This window comes from Bos indicus x Bos taurus, chromosome 11 (assembly GCF_003369695.1).
Source record: "Bos indicus x Bos taurus breed Angus x Brahman F1 hybrid chromosome 11, Bos_hybrid_MaternalHap_v2.0, whole genome shotgun sequence".
NCBI classification, from domain to species: Eukaryota; Metazoa; Chordata; class Mammalia; order Artiodactyla; family Bovidae; genus Bos; species Bos indicus x Bos taurus.
In genome coordinates this window covers 87,704,080-87,727,393 of record NC_040086.1, presented here as the reverse complement: position 1 = coordinate 87,727,393, position 23,314 = coordinate 87,704,080, and the positions used below count along the sequence as shown (strand labels likewise).

Below are 23,314 nucleotides of genomic sequence, written 5' to 3'. Positions count from 1 at the left end.
CAGACGGAAAGGCCCTGGGAGGGCCGGGACCCAGGACTGAGGTGGGGAGTGTTTGTGGGGTAGTAGATCAGGCTGGGAGAAGGCAATGGCACCCCACTCCAGTACTCTTGCCTGGAAAATCCCATGGATGGAGGAGCCTGGTGGGCTGCAATCCATGGGGTCGCTAAGAGTCGGACACAACTTCACTTTCACTTTTCACTTCCATGCATTGGAGAAGGAAATGGCAACCCACTCCAGTGTTCTTGCTTGGAGAATCTCAGGGACAGGGGAGTCTGGTGGGCTGCCATTTATGGGGTCGCACAGAGTCGGACACAACTGACTCGACTTAGCAGCAGCAGCAGCTCAGGCTGGTGTCAAAACACAGCACAGTCTGGGGCTTAAAAGACAAACATTTCTTCTCACAGTTCTGGAAGCTGGAAGTCCTAGATCATGACGTCAGCGGGTGCAGGGTCTGGCAGGAGCCCTCTGCCCTCCTCAGGGTTGCAGCCACTCTTCACGTGGGGTGGGGGCCTCAGGCTCCCTGGTGCCTCCTCTTTGTCATCGGTGTTGTTATTTAATTGCCTCAATCGTGTCCAACTCTTTCTTGACCCACCTGGACTGTGGCTCGCCAGGCTCCTCTGTCCATGGGATTCTCCAGGCAGGAATACTGGAGTGGGTTGCCATTTCCTTCTCCAAGGGATCTTCCTGACCCAGGGATTGAACCCACATCTCCCACACTGCATGTGGGTTCTTTACCCACTAGCTAGAAGGACACTGAGCCCACCATGAGGGCCCTACCTGCATGACCTCATCTAATCCTGACCACCTCCCAAAGGACCACCTGCAAAGACCATCACATTGGGGTGTAGGGCTTCAACATAATGAATTTGTGGGGGACACAAACACCCAGTCCATAGTAGTGGAGGGAAGGGGAATGGGACAAACACCAGAGCTGACATTTACTCAAATTTCCAAAAGGCTTTACATGGTAGGGGCAGGGGAACAGTGCAATGTAAGAAAAACTGGGACAGCTTTTTAGAAGTCCCATGCTGTCTTCCCTCTACTCTAGTAAACAGCAGGTCACCTCTAGATACATTTTTCTTTCAGTAGCAAGCTGGAAGGAAGTACAATCGGTTAAAAATTAAACAACAAAATGAAACTCAGGCCATGTGACTGTCACATGTTTTTAAAAAGCAATCACTGACACATGTACACCCATGACCGATTCATGTCAATGTATGGCAAAACCACTACAATACTGTAAAGTAATTAGCTTCCAATTAAAATAAATTAATTTTTGTTTTAAGTAATCACTCAATTACTGGTTTTTTCTCTTGATCCTGACAGGATCAAAAAACATTTGGTATCTCTTCCCTAACGGTCAAGATCCATCCGTCAATGGTTTCACAGTCCTTGCTCAGCGGTGGATGTCGGCACTTCCGTTCAGCGCCGTGTTCTTCAGCTCTTGCTTCTCCCTGGGACCCCTTGCTCAGCAAACATTTTTCAGTACACATGCAGGTCTTCTCGTTGCCACATTCCCGCTGATTTGGGAGGAAGTGGAAACACTGATGTTTTTTTTTTTTTTTCAAATGGCATCCTATGATTTTTTTACTATTTACTTTTTATTCGGCTGCAACAGATCTTAGCTATGGCACAAGGGATCTAGTTCCCTGGCGGTAGGGATCGAACCCAGGCCAGAACGCAGGCCCCCTTCATTGGGAACACAGAGTCTTAGCCACTGGACCACCAGGGTAGTCCTTGATCCCTTGTTTCAGAGGAAGAATCGGTGAATGCTTTTTGATGTAGAAAACTTTTTTTTTTAAATGGAAGTGTAGCTGATTTTAAATATTATGTTAGTTTCAGGTGTACTTTACAGTAATTTAAAGTAATGCTCAAAATTCTCCAAGCTGGGCTTCAGCAATATGTGAACTGTGAACTTCCTGATGTTCAAGCTGGTTTTAGAAAAGGCAGAGGAACCAGAGATCAAATTGCCAACATCCACTGGATCATCAATAAAGCAAGAGAGTTCCAGAAAAACATCTACTTCTGCTTTATTGACTATGCCAAAGCCTTTGACTGTGTGGATCACAATAAACTGTGGGAAATTCTGAAAGAGATGGGAATACCATACCACCTGATCTGCCTCTTGAGAAATCTGTATGCAGGTCAGGAAGCAACAGTTAGAACTGGACATGGAACAACAGACTGGTTCCAAATAGGAAAAGGAGTACATCGAGGCTGTATATTGTCACCCTGTTTACTTAACTTATATGCAGAGTACATCATGAGAAACGCTGGACTGGAAGAAACACAAGCTGGAATCAAGATTGCCGGGAAAAATATCAATCACCTCAGATATGCAGATGACACCACCCTTATGGCAGAAAGTGAAGAGGAACTCAAAAGCCTCTTGATGAAACTGGAGAGTGAAAAAGTTGGCTTAAAGCTCAACATTCAGAAAACGAAGATCATGGCATCCGGTCCCATTACTTCATGGGAAATAGATGGGGAAACAGTGGAAATAGTGTCCGACTTTATTTTTGGGGGCTCCAAAATCACTGCAGATGGTGACTGCAACCATGAAATTAAAAGACGCTTACTCCTTGGAAGGAAAGTTATGACCAACCTAGATAGCATATTGAAAAGCAGAGACATTACTCTGCCAACAAAGGTTCGTCTAGTCAAGGCTATGCTTTTTCCAGTGGTCATGTATGGATGTGAGAGTTGGACTGTGAAGAAGGCTGAGCACCGAAGAATTGATGCTTTTGAACTGTGGTGTTGGAGAAGACTCTTGAGTGTCCCTTGGACTGCAAGGAGATCCAACCAGTCCATTCTGAAGGAGATCAGCCCTGGGATTTCTTTGGAAGGAATGATGCTTAAGCTGAAACTCCAGTACTTTGGCCACCTCATGCGAAGAGTTGACTCATTGGAAAAGACTCTGATGCTGGGAGGGATTGGGGGCAGGAGGAGAAGGGGATGACAGAGGATGAGATGGCTGGATGGCATCACTGACTCGATGGACATGAGTCTGAGTGAACTCCGGGAGTTGGTGATGGACAGGGAGGCTTGGCGTGCTTCGATTCATAGGGTCGAAAAGAGTCGGACACGACTGAGCGACTGGTCTGATCTGATCAGGTGCACGGCAAAGTGATTCAGTACGTGGGTGTATTTTTTTTCATATTCTTTTACCTTATGAGTTGTTACAAAATGTTGAGTAGAGTTCCCTGTGCTATACAGTAGGTCTCTGTTGGTTATCTATTTATATATTACACAGAGGTGCATACGTGCTCAGTCGTGTCCAACCTTGTGACCCCACAGACTGTAACCCGCCAGGCTTCTCTGTCCATGGGACTCTCCAGGCAAGAATACTGGAGTGGGTTGCCATTTCCTTCTTTATTGGTATTGGGATGCTGCTGCTGCTGCTAAGTCGCTTCAGTCATGTCCGACTCTGTGTGACCCCATAGATGGCAGCCCAGCAGGCTCCCCTCCCATCCCTGGGATTCTCCAGGCAAGAACACTGGAGTGGGTTGCCATTTCCTTCTCCATTGGTATTGGGGTACCGGGGTATAAAGGATGAACCAGGCCCTGCTCTCAGGGAGCTTATTCTGTGAGAATCTTCCAAGGGCATTAGCTGTTGTTCAAAGAACCAAACCAGGTTGGCAGGAGAGAGAGTGATTACCTGAAAGCCATCCAGTCCATCTGCCTCAGGGCTTAACCCCGAGCCCAAGACTGACCCTTCAATGACTGACCCTTCAATGCTGCTCCCTTAGCATGAGCTGGACATCCTACAGAACCTCTCCACGCCAGCTTCAAATTCCCATCTCTTGCTCCAAGACCCTTCAAGCATTCAGCACAGAGTCAAGACATTAAAACAAAAAATACACATGCAAAAAAAAAAAAAGCCTCTTCCAGTTTTCAAGCTCCACTTTATGACCTAAAAAGCAAAATTTTTCTGAAGCATAACAAGCTACTTCAGACGAAGAAAACAGCAGACTCTAAAAGGCGAGGAATCCAGTGTATGTTCTCAGTCACGTGAGCACCAAATACCGAGAAACCATCCCGGGACGAGGAGGCCAGCCCAAACCAGCTGCTTCAAAGAGGCTGTTCTTTAACCAGAGGCTTAACACAATGACCCTAGAAACCGTCTGAGAGCTTGCGCCAGCTTTCCAAGGAGGGGTGTCAGAAGGGCCCTCCCGGCAGGATTCACAGCCTCAAAATCCCACTTGGAGAGACTGCCAAGTGTCAGCGGCCCGGTGGCCCTTTTAAAGAGCCATGCCTTCATGCCACTGAGAAAGAAAAAGGGACGAAGAGAAGCTAAAGATTCACTGAGCTTAAAAGTTGGGAATAAAGGGTACTTTCCCCCACAATAAATGAATGCATTTGCACTGGTTTTTTTTGTGGCCAGCTGTCTTCTTGTTCACTGGAGGGCCACTTGGGCCCCTCTCCACCTGGAAGACCAGGTGTCATTGCTTCTTTCTCCCCAGCTCACCTCTGAGGCAGCCGCTCTGCTCTGCAGCCCCAGCCGGAAGGCCCTTTCTCAACTTCTCCTCCTCCTCCTTGACCCAATCTCTCATTTGGGTGTGACGAAATCTGGGCCTTTTTTTTTTCTCCTGTGTGTTTCATTTACAATGATTTTTCTAAGCAGTGTGAATGTTCACCATATGCTGGCTGCATGGCAGAATATTCTGGCTCCCCTAAATGCTGAGTCATGCTGAGTCACTCACCCGGAGAAATCCGGAGAGAGGGCAACCAAAACAGCTGAGGCAGCCGTGGCCAGGCCTCCCTGGAGGGACGGGGAGGGGACGGCAGAGCTGGACGAATCAGGTCAAGGTTCCACAAGGGGCCAAAGCAGCATGGCTGTCACCAAATAGTAAAGTCCTGTTAATACTGGATTTCTAGAACTTTGCCTGAGATGAAGCCAGAGCAATAAGCAGGACTAAAGACATGCGTAGACAGAAACAGTGTTAGATAAAAATAAAAAATAAAAACCAGAATTTTATCACTAGCAAAACATAAGCATTGCTTATATATATATACATATATATATATATATATTTTTTTTTTAATTTGTCCTGTCCAATATTGTATGAGGGCTTCCCTGGTGGCTCAGAGAGTAAAGAATCTGCCTGCAATACAGGAGACCCAGATTCGAACCCTGGGTTGGGAAGATCCCCTGGAGAAGGGGACGGCAATGCACTCCAATATTCCTGTCTGGGAAATCCCATGGACAGAGCCTGGTGGGCTACAGTCCATGGGGTCACACAGAGTCAGACACGACTGAGTGACTAAGCACTGTGACATTGTGTGACTATTGTATGGCGTACATTCAAGAGTCAATAAACTAATTGACTTTGATTATGAGTAGCTGTGTATTTAAATGGAAATGGGTAAGTCTGAGTGGTTAGTACCTATAGTTCCTTCAATGTCCCCAAAGTCGGAACCTTCATGGGATAACAAAATGGCCACTTCTAGTCACTTTTTGGCCATAAGAATCACCTGGGAGATCTTACCTAACATGCAGGTTCTGTGATCATCTTTCTACCTCTGCTAAGAAGCTGGGGATCCCAGGAGAGTTCCCTAAAACATGATCCCAGGATTGCCTAGGAATCTTGTGAAAAAGTGTAAAGTACTCTCAGCCCTAATCTTCTCACTACCCTCAGGTTAGGTAGAGGCAGGGTGAGGGGGATCTACAAACCCATAGATTCCAGACGCCTCCAAATCATTCAAGTTGGCTTTTCTCCAGCTCTGCTATCAAGAACAAAACAGCCAAGTCCCACCAGTGCCTAGACGACCCTCAATTTCTGAGCAGACGTGGAAATGTGGCCTATGAGTTTTGTTACCCTCTTCCACTTGAGAATAACTTTCCTCACTATTTTCCCCATACTTGTCTGAAAAGTGCACAGAAAGTGTATCTGTCATCCCGGGCTTTACTCCCTAACCCTGATACTCAGTGGCTCTGTGACCTTAGACTTGTTACTTAACCTCTCTGAGTCTCAGCTTCTGACTCACACCAAAGCAGAGCCCCTAAATCTGTAGCTGTTTCTGTTGGGTTGTTGTTGGGATCAGGTACAGGCTAATGAGTGCCCGGCCCTCTCCTCCTTTACTGTACTCAAGTTCTAGCAATGTGACTGGGGAGACCGCTTTCTTCAAGGCTCTGTTCAAATGTCACCTTCTCCATGCAGCCTACCAGGACCACCCTATCTGAAATGGTCACTTTTGTACCTTGCTACTGGCACTGCACATTCCCATCCCTGCTTTATTGCCAATCTTCATCATCTTCTAATAACCTCTGTGATTTACTCAACAATTTTGTTTCTTTATCTCTCCCCAATAGGATGTAACATCCTGGTGGTCAGGATGGTTATCAATTTTGTTCACTGATGATACTCAAGTTCTTGGAAAAGTACCTGATACTTTACTTTACTGAAGTAGGTGTTCAGTAAATACTGGATGGATCTGTGGTATAGATGGGTGGGTGGATGGGTGGGTGGGTGGATGGATGGATGGGTGAGTGGATGGATGGGTGAATGGGTGAGTGGGTGAATGAGTGAGTGGATGGATGGGTAGGTGGGTGAATTATTGGGTGGATGGATGGGTGAGTGGATAGGTGGAAGGATGGGTGAATGGGTGGGTGAATGGATGGATGGGTGGGTGGGTGGATGGGTGAATGGGTGGGTGGATGGATGGGTGAGTGGGTGGATGGATGGGTGAATGGGTGGGTGGGTGGGTGGATGGGTGGGTGTATGGATGGATGGGTGAGTGGGTGGATCAATGGGTGGATGGGTGGGTGAATGGGTGGGTGGATGGGTGGGTGGGTGGATGGGTGGGTGTATGGATGGATGGGTGAGTGGGTGGATCAATGGGTGGATGGGTGGGTGAATGGGTGGGTGGATAGGTGGATGGATGGATGGGTGGGTGAATGGGTGGGTGGATGGGTGGGTCGGTGGGAGGGAACCTGTCTTTGAGCTCTACTTTACTATACCACAACTCACAGTGGCTGCACATCTGAGCTTGGAAAACCTGTCTTCTTTTCCAGCTAAGGTAAGATCTGATTACTCACAAGCTGGTGACTTCCCTCTTTAAGACCATATTGGTTGTTTTACTACCGACATTTTTGCCAGATCTGTTTGCATGCTCATTAACTCATATAAATGCTAATAAAAAGAAGCTATGAAAACAACTTCCTACATGTTTCCTCTTCCAGGCATAATCACATGCACACGCAGCAAGCCACGTGGGCGGTGGAATAACCCTTTCACCGGGCTTCCAGATGACAGCCCCTTCCCGGGAAGACAGCAAATCCCAGATTTTTACCTCTGGGAACCCCAATCCATTCTGCTTTCTGCACGATTCAAGGGTCCTCAAGTAAGACAAGGACATCAAAGCACCCTCCCTGTGACACGGCAGCCAGTCACCTCCATTCCCACCCCAGGGCAGCCTGGGAACTCAGTCACATCTTTTAAGTAAGTGTTTGAGAATGATGGGGATATTCCTCTTCATTTGGTCATTTCCTCTTCATCTGCTCACAAGTAAACACTCAGGGCTGTTGATCACACTGGCAGCTGGTTTCCAGATGCCCCCCCTGTCCTGTGCAGCTCCTGTCCCATCCCTCAGGCTCTGCTACCCACCCCCTCACCCATAGAAATGGCTCTGCACTGGGCCCCTCCAGTGTCCCCACAGCACCAGAAGAACCGTCGAAGGTCACTGAGAAAGAGAGACTGGCTGGCAGGATCTAAATGAGCTTTCTTTTCTTCCCAATCAGATGTCTGGGCTACCTTTCCCAGCCTCGCTGCAGTCAGGTGGGGCCATGAGACAGTGGTTCTCAGCCAGGGTGACTTTGCTCCGCGGTCCCCAGGAGACATCTAGCAATGTCTGGAGACATCTTTGGTTGTCACCACTGGCAGAGAGAGGGATTTCTATGAGGAGCTAGTGGGAAGTGATGCTGGAGAAGACTCTTGAGAGTTCCTTGGACCGCAAGGAGATCCACCCAATCCAACCTAAAGGAAATCAACCCTGAATATTCATTGGAAGGACTGAAGCTGAAACTGAAACTCCAATACTTTGGCCACCTGATGCAAAGAGCCAGTTCATTGGAAAAGGCCCTGATGCTGGCTGGGGAAGACTGAAGATAAAAGGAGTAGTGGCTGGTTAACCATGAGATGGTTAGATAGCAACATGGACTCAATGGACATGAGTTTGAGCAAACTCTGGGAGGTGGTGAAGGACAGGGAAGCCTGGTGGGCTGCAGTCCACGGGGTCACAAAGAGTTGAATACAACCGAGCAACTGAACAGCTACTAGTGGGGAGAGGCCAGGGCACATCCTGTTCAGGACGGCCCCCACAACAAAGAACCGTCAGCCCAAGTGTCAGCAGTGCTGACGCTGGAAGATCGCAGTCCAGCCCAGGGGATAAGTTCAGTGTTCGGAGCCAAGTCCAGGCCTGATCCATAAATCCAGCCAAGCGCTTCCCCACAGGGCTCTCCAAGTTCTCCCCGCTTCTGGCTCTGTGCAGAGGAGCCCAGACGCCTTGGAAGTGCAGGGTGAGTAAGGCTGAGCCACTGAATCAAGCAGAGACCAAGTGCCTGAAAGATGCCTCCCATCCCTGGCACCCACTCTGGACTTGGAGCGAGAAACAGACTCTGAGCTGTGCGTGAGCTGGGCCTGGATCAGCAGACGTGACCTGGGGGGATGCTGGAGTCTAGACTCCTATCTCACGTGGGAGACAGGCCTCCGGGGGTATTACCGTGGAAATCAATTTGTAACGGAAACAACAAGCTGGCCTGTGCAGAGAGGTGGGAGGGGCCCGTGGACCTGTCCATCTTTGAAACTGCAGCTTTTTAAATAAACCCTCTGAAGTTCACTTCTGGCCATTCTGGTCCCCAAGGACTTCAAATTAGAACTCTTTTACTCTGAATTCTACGAGTTTAGTGAAAGACATCTTCTCTCCCAGTTATCTTAACTAGTCAGAGCTTAGTAAACTTAAGTGCCAGTTTCTTTTTCTTTATGGATGTCTTAGTTCTTTCATAAGGAGCACTTGCTGCCGTGATAGTGATATTTACTGAGAAGGCTTAGACTAGACTTACCAGGTAAAGTACAGGGACTCACTCACACTTAAAAAGTACTCACTGTGCACCTGAAATGTGGGCTGCATTTTGTCCGCCAGCCGTGTTTACAGAGCATTTACGTTCTTCCAGGTGTTGTATGTGACGAACACTGAATCTCCAATACTTTGGCCACCTGATTCAAAGAGCCAATTCATTGGAAAATACCCTGATGCTGGGGAAGGAAAACTGAAGGTAAAAGGAGTAGCGGGTGGCAGAGGATGTTTAAAATGCCATCCAGAGTGAGGTGCTGTTACCATCCGGATTCTCAGTCAGCAGAGCCTGCGCTCTCCCCACATCACATACCATGCGTGGCAGTGCTGGGGGCTCCCCATGGGGAGGCTGCTCTGAGGACCACCTGCGCTCAGGGATGCTCCAGTCTCAGCATCACTTCTTCTAGCCCCACCTACAATGCGTGGGCTTTTGTTCCTACCGGCGACCATCAGCTCACTGGGACCCTAAGACATGGTGAGGATGGTTAGGAATATTTTATTTCAAAATGTTATGTTTCAAATGCTTGTAAAATATCCATTGTCAGCGTTTCTTTTTTAAGCAAGCATTTCTCGCGATGATAGTTAAATGGATTGAATACACTTTGAGAAAGTCTTATTAAGTAACTTAACACAGAGAGGAGACTGACGTCAAACAGGACAGGCCCAGATTCTGGCTCCCGCCTGCTGGCTGCATCGACAGGATGGATGACAGGGCAGTTTCCTGCCAGGTGAAATGAAGAGCGAGCTGGTCCCACCTGAAGGGTCTTGTAGGGTTTACAGAGATCAGGCCAAGATCTCTGGGAAAGCGGAGCGAGCTGGTCCCACCCAAAGGGTCTTATAGGGTTTATGGAGATCAGGCCAAGATCTCTGGGAAAGCAGGGCTCAGGGCTTCTGGGCAGGACTTCATGAACTGTAGCTGCACCAGCCCCCTCCTGACTCCAGTCTCAGGACCAGAAATGACCACCCTGAGATGGTATCACAGGAAGACAGATGGCCAACAGCCACTGTCAGAGGGCTCCAGCCTCTTTCTCGGTACTCAACCTTAAAGTCCTCATGCCAACAGGGTCTTTCAGGGGGAAAACAGTATCCCCAGGGGTCCCTGGAAGTCAAATCAGTGAGATAATGGGATGAAGAACCTGGGCCCAACTAGGAAGCCCGATGGCTCCACACTCAAATCCATGACGTGTAAAGAAAACACCAAAATCACCTTAAGATCTTGATGCTGAGAAGTGATGAGATGTTTCTATGATACAGTTTCTAGAATGTCTGGGGGCCCCAGATGCTCTTAATCCCATCCCAAAAAGGCTGGGGTTGGGGGGGAGGGGTCCACGGATGGTCACCTTCCTCTCCCGCTCAGCTTTTTCGTCCTCTCCAGGGCCCTGGAGTCAGTCAGCCCATTTATCCTACTTGGTTTGGGTTCAAAACATATAGTGATCCATTATGGTGATAAACTCTATACATTAGGGGAAGGTTATCAGGGATTCTGATTGGTTAAAAATGGACCCACACTATGTGTGTGCACACTCAGCCGTGTCCAACCCCATGGACCTGTCCGCCAGGCTCCTCTGTCCGTGGGATTTCCCAGGCAAGAGTACTGGAGTGGGTTGCCATTTCCTCCTCCAGGGTTTTTCCCAACACAGATATCGAACTCATGTCTGCTGCAGCTCCTGTACTGGGAAGTGGATTCTTTACCACTGAGCCACTGGGGAAGCCAGACTCACACTGTATACCTGAATACATGCTCCACGATGTCAAATACAACATCAGACACTTTTTAAAAGTAAGGCGTTTTTGTTAAAAGTGGAGATACACTTATTTTGTGTATTGTAAATCATCTGTTGTGAAACTTTCGGGGGGGAAAGCCGAAATAAGTCATCAATGATTACAGCTACAAGGCATACGTAAGATTACACTTAGAAACCCTGATTCACCACCAAGCCCCGCGCCCCCCACCCATCTCTAGTTTCTCTTTTGGTGGCAATTTAGTCATCAGTGTAACAAATTGCTCCAAAGCATAATGGTTTCAGACCATAGTTCCTTCTCTCATAATCTTATGGCTTGGATTCTCAGCTGAATGTGGTCTGTTAGCGGCTGGGGTGAAGTCACCTTCAAGCTTTTCTAGGTTGGACATCTAAGGTGTCTCCTTAACTCACAGTGGTGTGCTTAACTGGGATGACGTGGGGACCAGGACTGGTCTTTCCCTTGGTTAGCTCTTTCTGTGTGGCCTCTCCCTGCAGGGAGCTTGGATTCCCCAAAGCATGCTGGAGCTCAAGAGACCCAGATTTCTTCCATGGAGACTGTAAGAGAAAAGCCAAGAAAGCAAAATGGAAACTAGAAGGCATCCTCGACTGTAGCCTGGGAAGTCACACAGGACCACACCCACTGCATTCTCCTGGGTGCACAGGGCCTCCCCAGGTCCAGCCTGGGAAGGATGACACCCTCATTGAACCCTTGGAAGCATAGTTCATTAAGGGGCATCTTTAAGATATTAAGAAGAGATGGCAAGAATATACAGAAGAACTGTACAAAAAAGATCTTCACGACCCAGATAATCACGATGGTGTGATCACTGACCTAGAGCCAGACATCTTGGAATGTGAAGTCAAGTGGGCCTTAGGAAGCATCACTACGAACAAAGCTAGTGGAGGTGATGGAATTCCAGTTGAGCTATTCCAAATCCTGAAAGATGATGTTGTGAAAGTGCTGCACTCAATATGCCAGCAAATTTGGAAAACTCAGCAGTGGCCACAGGACTGGAAAAGGTCAGTTTTCATTCCAATCCCTAAGAAAGGCAATGCCAAAGAATGCTCAAACTACCGCACAATTGCACTCATCTCACACACTAGTAAAGTAATGCTCGAAATTCTCCAAGCCAGGCTTCAGCAATACATGAACCGTGAACTTCCAGATGTTCAAGCTGGTTTTAGAAAAGGCAGAGGAACCAGAGATCAAATTGCCAACATCCGCTGGATCATGGAAAAAGCAAGAGAGTTCCAGAAAAACATCTACTTCTGCTTTATTGACTATGCCAAAGCCTTTGACTGTGTGGATCACAATAAACTGTGGGAAATTCTGAAAGAGATGGGAATATCAGACCACCTGATCTGCCTCTTGAGAAATCTGTATGCAGGTCAGGAAGCAACAGTTAGAACTGGACATGGAACAACAGACTGGTTCCAAATAGGAAAAGGAGTACATCAAGGCTGTATATTGTCACCCTGCTTATTCAACTTATATGCAGAGTACATCATGAGAAACGCTGGACTGGAAGAAACATAAGCTGGAATCAAGATTGCCGGGAGAAATATCAATCACCTCAGATATGCAGATGACACCACCCTTATGGCAGAAAGTGAAGAGGAACTCAAAAGCCTCTTGATGAAAGTGAAAGTGGAGAGTGAAAAAGTTGGCTTAAAGCTCAACATTCAGAAAGTGAAGATCATGGCATCCGGTTCCATCACTTCATGGGAAATAGATGGGGAAACAGTGGAAACAGTGTCAGACTTTATTTTTCTGGGCTCCAAAATCACTGCAGATGGTGACTGCAGCCATGAAATTAAAAGATGCTTACTCCTTGGAAGGAAAGTTATGACCAACCTAGATAGCATATTGAAAAGCAGAGACATTACTCTGCCAACAAAGGTTCGTCTAGTCAAAGCTATGGTTTTTCCAGTGGTCATGTATGGATGTGAGAGTTGGACTGTGAAGAAGGCTGAGTGCCGAAGAATTGATGCTTTTGAACTGTGGTGTTGGAGAAGACTCTTGAGAGTCCCTTGGACTGCAAGGAGATCCAACAGGTCCATTCTGAAGGAGATCAGCCCTGGGATTTCTTTGGAAGGAATGATGCTAAAGCTGAAACTCCAGTACTTTGGCCACCTCATGCGAAGAGTTGACTCCTTGGAAAAGACTCTGATGCTGGGAGGGATTGGGGGCAAGAGGAGAAGGGGACGACAGAGGATGAGATGGCTGGATGGCATCACTGACTCGATGGACATGAGTCTGAGTGAACTCCGGGAGTTGGTGATGGACAGGGAGGCCTGGCGTGCTTCGATTCATGGGGTTGCAAAAGTCGGACACAACTGAGCGACTGAACTGAACTGAAGTGGAAAGTAGTGACCTCAAAAGCTATCGGTGAAGGACAAGCTAAATAACTTTCAGGGACCACTGCAAAGTAAAAGTGCAGCACCCCCACCTCATTCAAACAGCAGAAAAAAGACTTCTTCTTGTCTTCTACATCTCTCTCTACTTGTCATCAAGGTTCATTTGTGATTTAATGGCATTCTCTTGGTCACAAGGATACTTAGGCAAATAAAGACACAGGTGCCCAGGGCCCTGGTATTCAACTCAGCATGCGGGCCACACTCACCCATTCTGAGCCTTTCTGCCCCCAGTCCTAGGTTTCGGCGAACAGAGGAGCAGTGTTGGGTCAGCAAGAGGCAGGGAACAAGTGGCAAGAACCCAGGGAGGTAGGAAGATGGGACCCCAACATGGTCCAGGCACCAACCCCCAGTACATACTCCATTTTCCCATCAAAAGTACCACTCAGAAAACACAACTGAAAGAATTGTTAAGACTCCCAAGATAACACCTGCAGAACATTAACCCCCAGGCATGGGGCCCCCCTGAGCTAGGCGCCCAGCAGACATGCAACTGGGGCTGGATCTGCCAAGGAGAAATGATAGAGCCGGAGTGACAGCAGCATGGGAGGGGAACGATCCCTCCAGCTTGTCCAGCTAGCCAGGACCCAGACGGTGCTAGTGGAACGAATCAGACTCCACTGAAAAGAATTCTAAGCAATTCTTACAGCCAAGGGCGAGGACAGTACTCATGTAGACTGGAGACTCGACAACCATCAGACGTAAGGATGCCTCTACACACCTGCTGTCAGGGCCTGACTGGGCTTGATGAAAACAACAGTTAAATCATATTTTTTATTTTTTTTTAAATCCAGGACTTGATGAAATAACGTACCTGGGAAAGCACTTGCAAATCCAAACAATAAAGAAATGTGAATAGTTTTCTTCAAACAGAGACCACTGCTTCATGTTCTCTATTTCATTAAATGATAAACATTTGGTACTTCTATTCCAGGCAAGATGGAGTAGATGTACTTCTCCTCATTCCTCCTGCCAAGGAGAGCTAAGAACCCTGGAGATCAGCGATAAAACAGACATCGGGAGACTCTGAGAGGCGAAGAGAAGGGCAGACTATCTGCTGACTCTGGGGGCCAAGGAAGGACATGGTGATGTTTTCCCTGGGTTTTCTTTGTGCTTCTTATATCCTGGATCAGGAGCTGGGGAAGTAGGTATCCAGAAGCATCAATGGACATGGAAAAAGAAAAAGAAAAGCCTGTACTTTCAGGCAGCAGATCAGGAACGAGGCAGCCTGGTAAGACAGCAAACTTCAGACAATAATTATGAGACTCGAAAGAAGCACCACAGATAGAGGGGAGGCACCAACTCCACCCCCATCACAAAGGCCGAGTGGAGAGCCTGCATCTCAGCCTCCCATCACGACAGGGTGGTAATACAGATGGTGGGGTGGGGAGTAGCGGTGTTCCTCGGCAAGCAGCCCCCTCAAGAGTGTCAACAGAGATCACATGGGAGCCTGGACTCTCACCCCCACCCAGCAGTAATCAGGCCCTGCTCCCCCTCCCCACAGGCTGGTCTCAGCAGGAGTTGGGTGGGGAGCTGGGGCATTCACACCCTTCCGGAAGCAAGAGGACTTCACCCTCCCCCAACCCTTCCCCTTTGCCCCCAGCCAGGGTAGTGGCAGCAGAGACTTGCTCTCACAGAAGATGTACATAAGATCCAGAGTTTCATAACACCCAAAAAGTCCAGGTTTCAAACAAACATCACTCTTCTTTCTAAGAAACAGGAAAAGCTTAATTGAATGAGAAAAGAATACAGTTGCCAACACTGAGTTGACATGATGTTGGAGTTAACTATTAAGGATTTTATAGCAGCCACACACACAAAAAAATGTCTTTCAAGGAGCAATTCTGAATACTCTCCAAAAAGTGGAAGAAATAGAAAATCTCAGTAAAGAAATAAAAGATATAGACAAGAACCAAATGGAAAATTCCAAAATGAAAAGTACAATAGCCAAAGCAAAACACTCACTGCTGCTGCTGCTAAGTCGCTTCATTCGTGTCCGACTCTGTGCAACCCCGTAAACGGCAGCCCACCAGGCTCCCCTGTCCCTGGGATTCTCCAGGCAAGAACACTGGAGTGGGTTGCCATTTCCTTCTCCAATGCATGAAAGTGAAAAGTGAAAGTGAAGTCGCTCAGCGACCCCGTGGACTGCAGCCTACCAGGCTCCTCTGTCCATGGGATTTTCCAGGCAAGAGTACTGGAGTGGGTTGCCAGTGCCTTCTAAAACATTCACTGGATGTGTTCAAAAAGCAAAATGGAGAAAACAGTGAAAAGAATTGGTGAACTTGAACATCAGGTCAGTTCAGTTGCTCAGTCACTCTTTGTGACCCAATGGACTGCAGCACACCAGGCCTCCCTGTCCATTACCAACTCTTGGAGCTTGCTCAAATTCATGTCCATCGAGTTGGTAATGCCATCCCACCATCTCATCCCCCTTTTCCTCCCACCTTCAATTTTTCCCAGCATCAAGGTCTTTTCCAGTAAGTCAGTTCTTCACATCGGGTGGCCAAAGTAGAAAACTTGATGATAGAAAAATAGAAATAATCCAATTTGACCATTAGAAAAAGTAGACCACCGCCCCCCCCCAACACACACAAGGACAGCCTCACAAACCTGTGGGACTATAAGAAATGATCTAACATTCTTGTCATCAGAGCCCCAGAAGGAGAGGAGAAGGAGGGAGGGGCTGATAAAGTATGTTAAGAAATAATGGCTGAAAATTTTTCTAATTTGGCAAAAGACTTAAACTACAGAGTCAAGAAGCTGAGACACCTATAAAATGGAAAAACAAAGAAATCCTTGCCAAGATACATCACGGACATGTTTCTGAAAACTGAAGACATAAAGAACAGGGAGAAAAAGCATCTTATTTACGAAGGAAAAAACAATTTGAGAAACAGCAGATTTCTCATTAGAAACCAGAGGCTAGAGTAAAGTGGCATAGCATGTCAAATGCGGAAAGAATTCTATCCCAGAAGTCTGCTGCTGCTGCTAAGTCGCTTCAGTCGTGTCCGACTCTATGCGACCCCACAGACAGCAGCCAACCAGGCTCCCCCGTCCCTGGTATTCTCCAGGCAAGAACACTGGAGTGGGTTAGCCCAGAAGTCTAGATCCAGCAAAAACATCTATCAGGAATCAAGAAGATAAAAAGACCTTCTCAGATGAAGGAAAACTGAGAGAGCTTGTCACCAGCAGACCTACCCTTAAACAATGTCTAAAGGATGCCCTTGAACAAGAAAGGAAATAATAAAAGAAAGCGTATTGGAAGGACTTCCCTGATGGTCCAGTGGCTAAGACTCCATGCTCCCAATGGAGGAGGCCTGGGTTTGATCCCTGGTCAGGGAGTTAGATCCCACGTGCCATGACTAAGACCAAATGAATATTTTAAAAAGGACATCCTTGGTGGTCCAGTGGTTGGGAGTCCACCTGCCAATGTGGGGGGCACAGGTTTGATCCCTAGTCCAGGAAGACTCCACATGTCTCGGAGCAGCTGAGCCCACGTGCCACAACTACTGAAGCACATGCCCCTAAAGCCCATGCTCTGCCCAAGAAAAGCCACTGCAGTGAGAAGCCCATGCACCGCAACTGGAGAGTAGTCCGCACTTGCAGCTGCTAAAGAAAGTCCACGTGCTGCAACGAAGACCCAGCACAGCCAACAAATAAATTAAAAAAAAAATTTTTTTTTTAAATTTCCTTCTAAAAGAAAGAATATTGGAACATCAGGAAGGAAGAACAAACAAGGGAGAAAGTAAAGATGGGGGTAAATGCAACACACCCCTTGTCTTCCTTGTCTTCTTCGGCTTTCCAAAAACAAATGCACGGGTCCTCAAGAGGCCAACCGCACCTGCCGCAGGACTGATTTCACAGATTACCTGTCATTCCATCAGTGTGGAACCCGCACCACCTGCATCCATGTCTCCTCAGCGTTTCCTTGGCCGCTCACCAAACCCAGTTAAGCAGAATCTCTAGAGATGTGGGCCCCAGGACTCTGCCTGTAAAGGTTACCCGCACTAAGAAGTGAAGTCCTCAGACCTGAGGTGAACTTCTGTCAGTAGAGAGTCAGGCTCAGTCCCTCAGTGTTAATACCTGAGGAAGGGGAAAGCAAAGTGTTTTATAAATTCCCTGCAGGACTGGAACCAATTTCAAGGTTAAAGAAGTAATTGACATCCCACCTGGGGTCAAGGTCACACACCTCTGGATCATCATAGGTACTGTTCTAGGGAGTGTGGGCTCACAGAGGCGTCTGTCCTCCTTCTATGCCTCGGCTTCGTCTGTAAAATGGAGGCAGCATCTGCCTCTCCTAACTCATAGGGGCAAAGTGAACAGCAAAACAGGCAAGCTGTGATGAGCTTGTAAACGATTGTTCTTACTCAGTGTGAATGATTAACCTCCCCTTAGAGAGGGCTATCACTAGAAAACAAGCTCATGGTTACCAGGGGATAAGGGGGTTAGAAGGATAAAACTGAGAGATTGGGACTGACAGATACACAGTACTATATATATACTAGATAACTAAAAAAAAAAACAAAAAACCTACTGTAGGAGAAGGAAATGGCAACCCACTCCAGTATTCTTGCCTGGAGAATCCCCATGGACAGAGAAGCTTGGTGGGCTACAGTCCATGGGGTCGAAAAAAACATACAGGACTAAGTGATTAACACACACATACATGCACACACACATATATAACAGAAGAAAATGAAAATAAAGACTTAAAAGAAACCTACTATATAGCACAGGGAACTCTACTCAATACTGGGTAATGGCCTATATGGAAAAGAATCTTTAAAAAAGAGTGGATACATACATATGTATAACTGATTCACTTTGCTGTACACTCGAAACTCACACAGCATTGTAAATCAGTTGTGTGTGTGTGTGTGTGTGCATGCCGGAGCTCAGTTGCTAAATGGTGTCTGACTCTTGCAATCTCATGGACTGTAGCCCACCAGGCTCCTGTGTCCATGGGACTCTCCAGGCAAGAATACTGGAGTGGGTTGCCATTTCCTTTTCCAGATCTTGTCCTCCAGCTATCTAACCAGGTCTCCTGCCTGACTCTCCTGCATTAGCAGGCAGATTCTTTACCACTGAGCCACCTGGGAAGCCCCATAAATCAAATGTACTCCAATAAAAATTTTAAAATAAAGAGGGTCATCACGGTTCCCTTTTTGCTTTGAAATGTAATGTATCTGTGCTCTTCCCAAAGACTCCAGGAAAGGCAGAAATGGTTAAGATGAAATGGACCACTTAATTCAACCTGGATGATGGGCAGCATTGGCATCGAAACAGATGAGGGTCCTGACATCAGCAGCACTGGGAAGACAGCGTGATCACCACCGGGCTGAGGGTGGATGCCCAGGACTGCTCCTCCCGGGGCGCCCCCACAGGTTCCCAGCACTCACCTCCCTGAAAATGCAGCCCTAGATCCTGTCACCTCCTCTGGACAGGGACAGCAATGACACATGACAGGGGTCAGAGGGCTTGCAGAACCTTGGGCTATTTCCAGTTGAGAGAAGGTCCTTTTTAGGGAAGAGGGATGGTAGAACCTGGAAGTAAAAGCCCCAAGGCAAGGACTTGGGGGTGGGGGACACAGAAGGCTGTCAAAGTATTTTAAAATAAAGCGTCTCCACCAGCCGGCTAGAGCGGCCAGCGATCAGTTACCCGCACTGGCGCCTCCTGGGTACCTCCCCGGGTCGGGAAAAGGCAGCGGCCGAAGAGCCGCGGGCGCAGGACGCGTGTCCGCCGAGCGCGCCCTGGCCCCGGCCGGAGCCCCTGACCTGTCGGCGGGACAGGGCGGCAGGGCGCGGCGGGGTGGCCATCCGGGCCGAGCGCGCACGTGGTGCGGGCAGGCGGGTCCCTCCCCTCTGAAGTCATGGACTTGGCTCACAGTACCGTGGCCAGCGCGCCAATGTGGCTTCGGCCAAAAAGGAGGAAAAAAAAAAAAGCGCACAATGTGTTTCTTGTTAAGAGACTCGTAAGCGGGGCCTTGGGTTTTGCTTTGAGGGCCGTATTATAATATTAAGATGCAGCCTGATTCCGGACAAGCCCGCCCTTGTCGCTGGCTGGAGAGGGTTACCGCGGTTTCCCACGGACGCCGGGAGGCAGCCCGGCGGCCGCGGCGCTGCATGCCGCGAGGGTTGGCTCACGGTGGGCGGCGGCCCGGGGTCCGAGCGGTGACCCGGGCTCCCCGCGGGGGCCGGACCCCCGCGACGCGCGCCTCGGGGCGGCGCAGACTCGGCGACGCCAGTCCCGCGCCCGCCAGCTCGCGGGCGGCCCGGGGTTGTTTTCCAAGCCCTTATCTCTCGCTCAAGTTAATTTTCTTTTTTAATTTGGTGACCGGAACAAAAGTCACAGGAAAATCCTTTGTGAAAGCCAAACGCGGCCACAAATCTGGGCACTTCACAGCGTTTGTAACTAAATATTTGCCGTGCTGGTAGTTAAATCGGCTCCTCCGCCAAACTTTCCAAACTTTGCTTTCTTTGAACGGGGCTGAAAGGTGATCTCCCTACAAGGAGATCAGACGGTTGAAAGAAATTGGATTTAGCACGCCGTTTTTCCTGGTGCTCTTGAGATCTCTGGGCAAACAGGACCGCGCGCGAATCCTAGAAGGAATTAGGGCCGGGGTGGGGGTGGCGCGGGGGAGGGATGTCCGCTAAGCCACGGTAGTAGCTGAAGTGCTTTGTTAATGCAATTTATTAGCTGTGCGCGACGAGAAGTAAGAGGTTAGGCAGGTCTTCAAAACTACCCAAAGGGAGAAAAATAAACATCCCCTTGTTTGCTTTTCGTGGTTTGATTCATTTTCTTCCCCTCTCGTTGCCCCTCATCTAAGGCTGTTTTAAACCCAAATTCGGTTATCTGGTTTCAGAGTGAGGGCTCCCTCTTGCCAAGGTATTAAATAAACAAGCAAAGCAAAAACTTGAATCCTTATGTAACCCAGATGCTGTTTCCTCGAAAACCACAACAAACTCTGCTAAACCAGATAACCGGATCGGGAACAGTCGTGTGTCCCCACCCCACCCCCACCCCCAGGGTCCGCCGAGGACAGTCGTGTTCAGGACCTCCTCTCCAGGGCAGACGATAAATAATTGCTGCTAACACTCTAAGCCGCGGATGCGCACCCCGAGGGATCCGGATACCATAAACTGTCCGGGAATGTTGGCATCTGGTTCTTAAAATGGAACTTTCCCTAGAGATAAAGCCAGGACCGAGGCGGCGTCTGCGTCCTCGGGCCCACTTGGATGTTTTCTGGCCTCTTGATGTTCGCAGCTGAAAGCGCAGCTCTGCAAAGAGGCGACGTCTGCCCGGCTTTGTAGTGGTAATGAGGACGCAGACGCGGGTCGGCCGCGCGCAGAGACTGGGAGCCGCGGGAACCGGCTGCCCATCCTCCAGCCTCCCGGAGGGCGAGGGGAGGGGGCCGTCCTGGGAGGAAAAAAAAAAAATCTGATTTTTTTTTCTTTAGGGCAACCTCCCAAGGTTCCGAGGATGGGCAGTATGTGGGGGCGGGAGGGAGGGGGGCCCTTCAAAGGTATTTTGGGGGAGTCCAGCTCCTCCTCGTGAGGATCCCAAGGAATAAATCACTTTTGCCCTCCACTGAGACAGTCACTTTCTCCCCATCCGCCCTCCCCTCGCGCCGTCCCCACCCTGAGCGTCTCGGTTGCAAAAACAAAATAAAGCAAAACCTTTTGCTTTGGCAACCTCTAAGCCACATGACGCCTCCTCTGCACAAGGAAGATTTCTTTCTTCTCCCTCTCCTGGCTTTTATTGTGTGTATTTTTTTTTTTTTTCTTCTCTCCCAACCAGCCCCCCTTTTCTTTTCTTCTCGGTCCTCCTTCCTTGCCCCAAATCGCTGGAAACTTAAGACGAGCGGCGGCTGCAGGTGCGCGCAGGCCGAGCGGCGGGGCTGGGGCGCGCCGGGGCCGGCCGGGCCTCGCAGGCATTGATCAGCTGGGCGCGCGCGCTGAGTGACGGCGCGGTTGCCATGGCAGCCGCCTGAGCGGCGCCGCGAGGACAAGGCGGCCGGGCGGCGTGAATGGGCGGCGTCACGCGCCTGGCGCCAGAGAGTCTGCTCCCGGGCTCCGGCCCCGGCCCCGCCGCGGCCCGGCCCGCGCGCCGCTGCCGCCGCCGCCGCGCATTCATCACCTGTCAGGGCTCGCTCGGGGGGTCACGGGCGGGATGGACACAGCTGGGAGAACAAAACCGGGGGGAAGAGAGGCGAGCGCTCCCCAGCGCGCCAGATGTGCCGGGAGGACCTTGAGACACCCCCTCCTCCGCACCCCACCTCCGCCTTCCCGCAGGCTCCTCCCGCCCCCAGTTGCATCACGCGGGGCGGGGGATGGGGGTTGGAATTGCAAAGGCCGTCCGGCCAGCCTGGCGCGCCCGGCCCGGAGCTGCTTCTCATTACCGCGAGGGGCCAGTCGCGCTGGGAGCCGGCGGCGGCCGGGCCGGGGTGGAGACCGAGGGAGTGAAGCCCTGGAACCAGGTTAGGCGACCTTCCCGGGCCGGCGTGTGACTTTAAGTGGGGGAGGTGGGGGGCATGCATCTCCACCCACCCCCCCACCGGAAACCATTCACACCTTCCCACCACCCACGGATCTAGCAGAACCAGGGCCCATCTGTAGCTTTAGAGGCCTCAAATTCAAGCCCACGGAGACACCAATGGACAGATTTTTTTTTTTTTTTGTAACTCACCTCACCGTTTTCCCGATGAAAACATAATTTTAAAGGTAATGGCGTATTGGGCTTGCTGAGACAGAACGTACTAGGAACTCAGGCCTTTAAAAAAAAAAATCATGAACTTACCCTCATAGTCCCCTTAAGTTGATCTTTAAATGAATGTAGAACTGGTTGGCCTGCCAGTCGAATCGAATTCCACTCACCCAGGCTGACTGGACTCTGACATGGCCGATAGAGGAAGAAACACCAGAACACTTTCACCATATTTAGCAGTTTTACTGCATCAGGGTACACACACGAGCCTGGGAGAAGGCAGTGCCTTCATCAACTTTGCGAGTGTGCAAAGTAATCCCGCACAACGCTCATTAGGAAGCAGCCCGGAGCCCGGCTGGAGGGATAATGAGGCTGGCACGGATGTTAACATACGGTGTCCTTGGAAAAAGCTAGGAATGCGTCAGTATCTCAGAGCTGCAATGTCCAAGAATCACAAGTAATAATTTGAGAATCCCAAAGATGTTTGTTTACATTGGCTATTATTGTAAAATAGTCAAAGTATAACATCATGAACCAAAATAGTGTCAAAACAAAATCTGTTCCACTGTGGCACGTATGTGACAGAAACACATGCACGCAAAGTACATCAAAAGGTTCGAACTGTGGGGACTCAGGATGAAATCATTTCCAGACTTAATAGCAGAGGAGAGGTGGGGACTCCACTGCTGTTCGCAAAGAAGTCTCAGGCAGCATTTGCTGGGCAGGCCCTGAGCAGATTTCTCTGCTGGTCAGGAAACCATCACCTCCATCCTCCCACCTGAGGTGGCTGGATTTTCGGTAGGTGATATCTACCCTAGCGCCACCAACTTTTCCTCCCTCGAGAGCAGCTGTAGTGCAGGCACATGTTTGTAGTTGTTGTCCAGGACCAGACCGGCTGGTCCACCAGCTGAGGAATTAATCATTAATTGAAGAAAAATATACTGTTTCCCCATTATTAAGCTTTACTTTTTCTCCAGTTCTGCCCTCCTTTTCCTTCTTAAAGGCCAAAGAGATGCAGATTGAGATAAAGTAAAAGACACTTAAAAATAGAATGCTTTTTCAGACTTCCTAGTTTATTGTATTCTAGAAAAATGATTTTCAAAACACACAACTAATTTACTGTAGTCTTCCCTTAAGTTAGAATTATGTGTGAATTCACTGAAAAGGATTTGAGTAAATAACTGCAAACCGTTTTTTATTTAGACCTCAGGAATGAGTTCTTAAAAGATTTCTAGAAAGAAAAATTTTTAAAAAGTTGAGGGCGGGGACACAACCTGAAGCTGCCTCCAGTACTAGTGCTGAGAAGATTCCCATCCTGGTACCTGATAGATTTTTTTTTAAACAGTGTGAAGATATTGACCATGGCTAGGGCCACCTACCTG

The 23,314-nt window shown here is 48.9% G+C and overlaps 1 protein-coding gene across 3 annotated transcripts; it reads right to left on the bottom strand.

The window, feature by feature from the left end:
* Nucleotides 1–1,213: 1,213 nt before the first annotated feature.
* Nucleotides 1,214–23,313, bottom strand: LOC113901589. 3 transcript variants are annotated; one of them, XR_003513481.1, is made up of 5 exons: nucleotides 22,103–23,313; nucleotides 21,915–21,998; nucleotides 18,629–20,645; nucleotides 17,002–17,312; nucleotides 1,214–1,520 (listed from the first exon to the last, which is right to left on the bottom strand). XR_003513481.1 is itself a non-coding variant. In XM_027556145.1 (2 exons), exons 1-2 carry the CDS (start codon nucleotides 22,161–22,163, stop codon nucleotides 20,151–20,153), a joined length of 633 nt encoding a protein of 210 aa, XP_027411946.1. In that variant the 5' UTR covers nucleotides 22,164–23,313; the 3' UTR covers nucleotides 19,897–20,150. The 3 variants fall into 3 exon arrangements, 1 of the variants encoding a protein (XP_027411946.1); XR_003513482.1 differs by lacking the exons at nucleotides 21,915–21,998; nucleotides 22,103–23,313 and adding an exon at nucleotides 20,906–21,149; XM_027556145.1 differs by lacking the exons at nucleotides 1,214–1,520; nucleotides 17,002–17,312; nucleotides 21,915–21,998 and having other exon boundaries at nucleotides 19,897–20,645; nucleotides 22,026–23,313.
* Between the last annotated feature and the right edge of the window lies 1 nt (nucleotide 23,314).

Bases quoted from the DNA above. Each gene is read 5' to 3' on its own strand.
- LOC113901589 (XM_027556145.1), bottom strand. From the start codon at position 22,163: ATGGTGAAAGTGTTCTGGTGTTTCTTCCTCTATCGGCCATGTCAGAGT. The intron at 20,646-22,025 runs GTAAGTTCATGA...TTTTCCTCCCAG, and splicing joins AACTTAAGGGGACTATGAGG to GACGGCCCCCTCCCCTCGCC.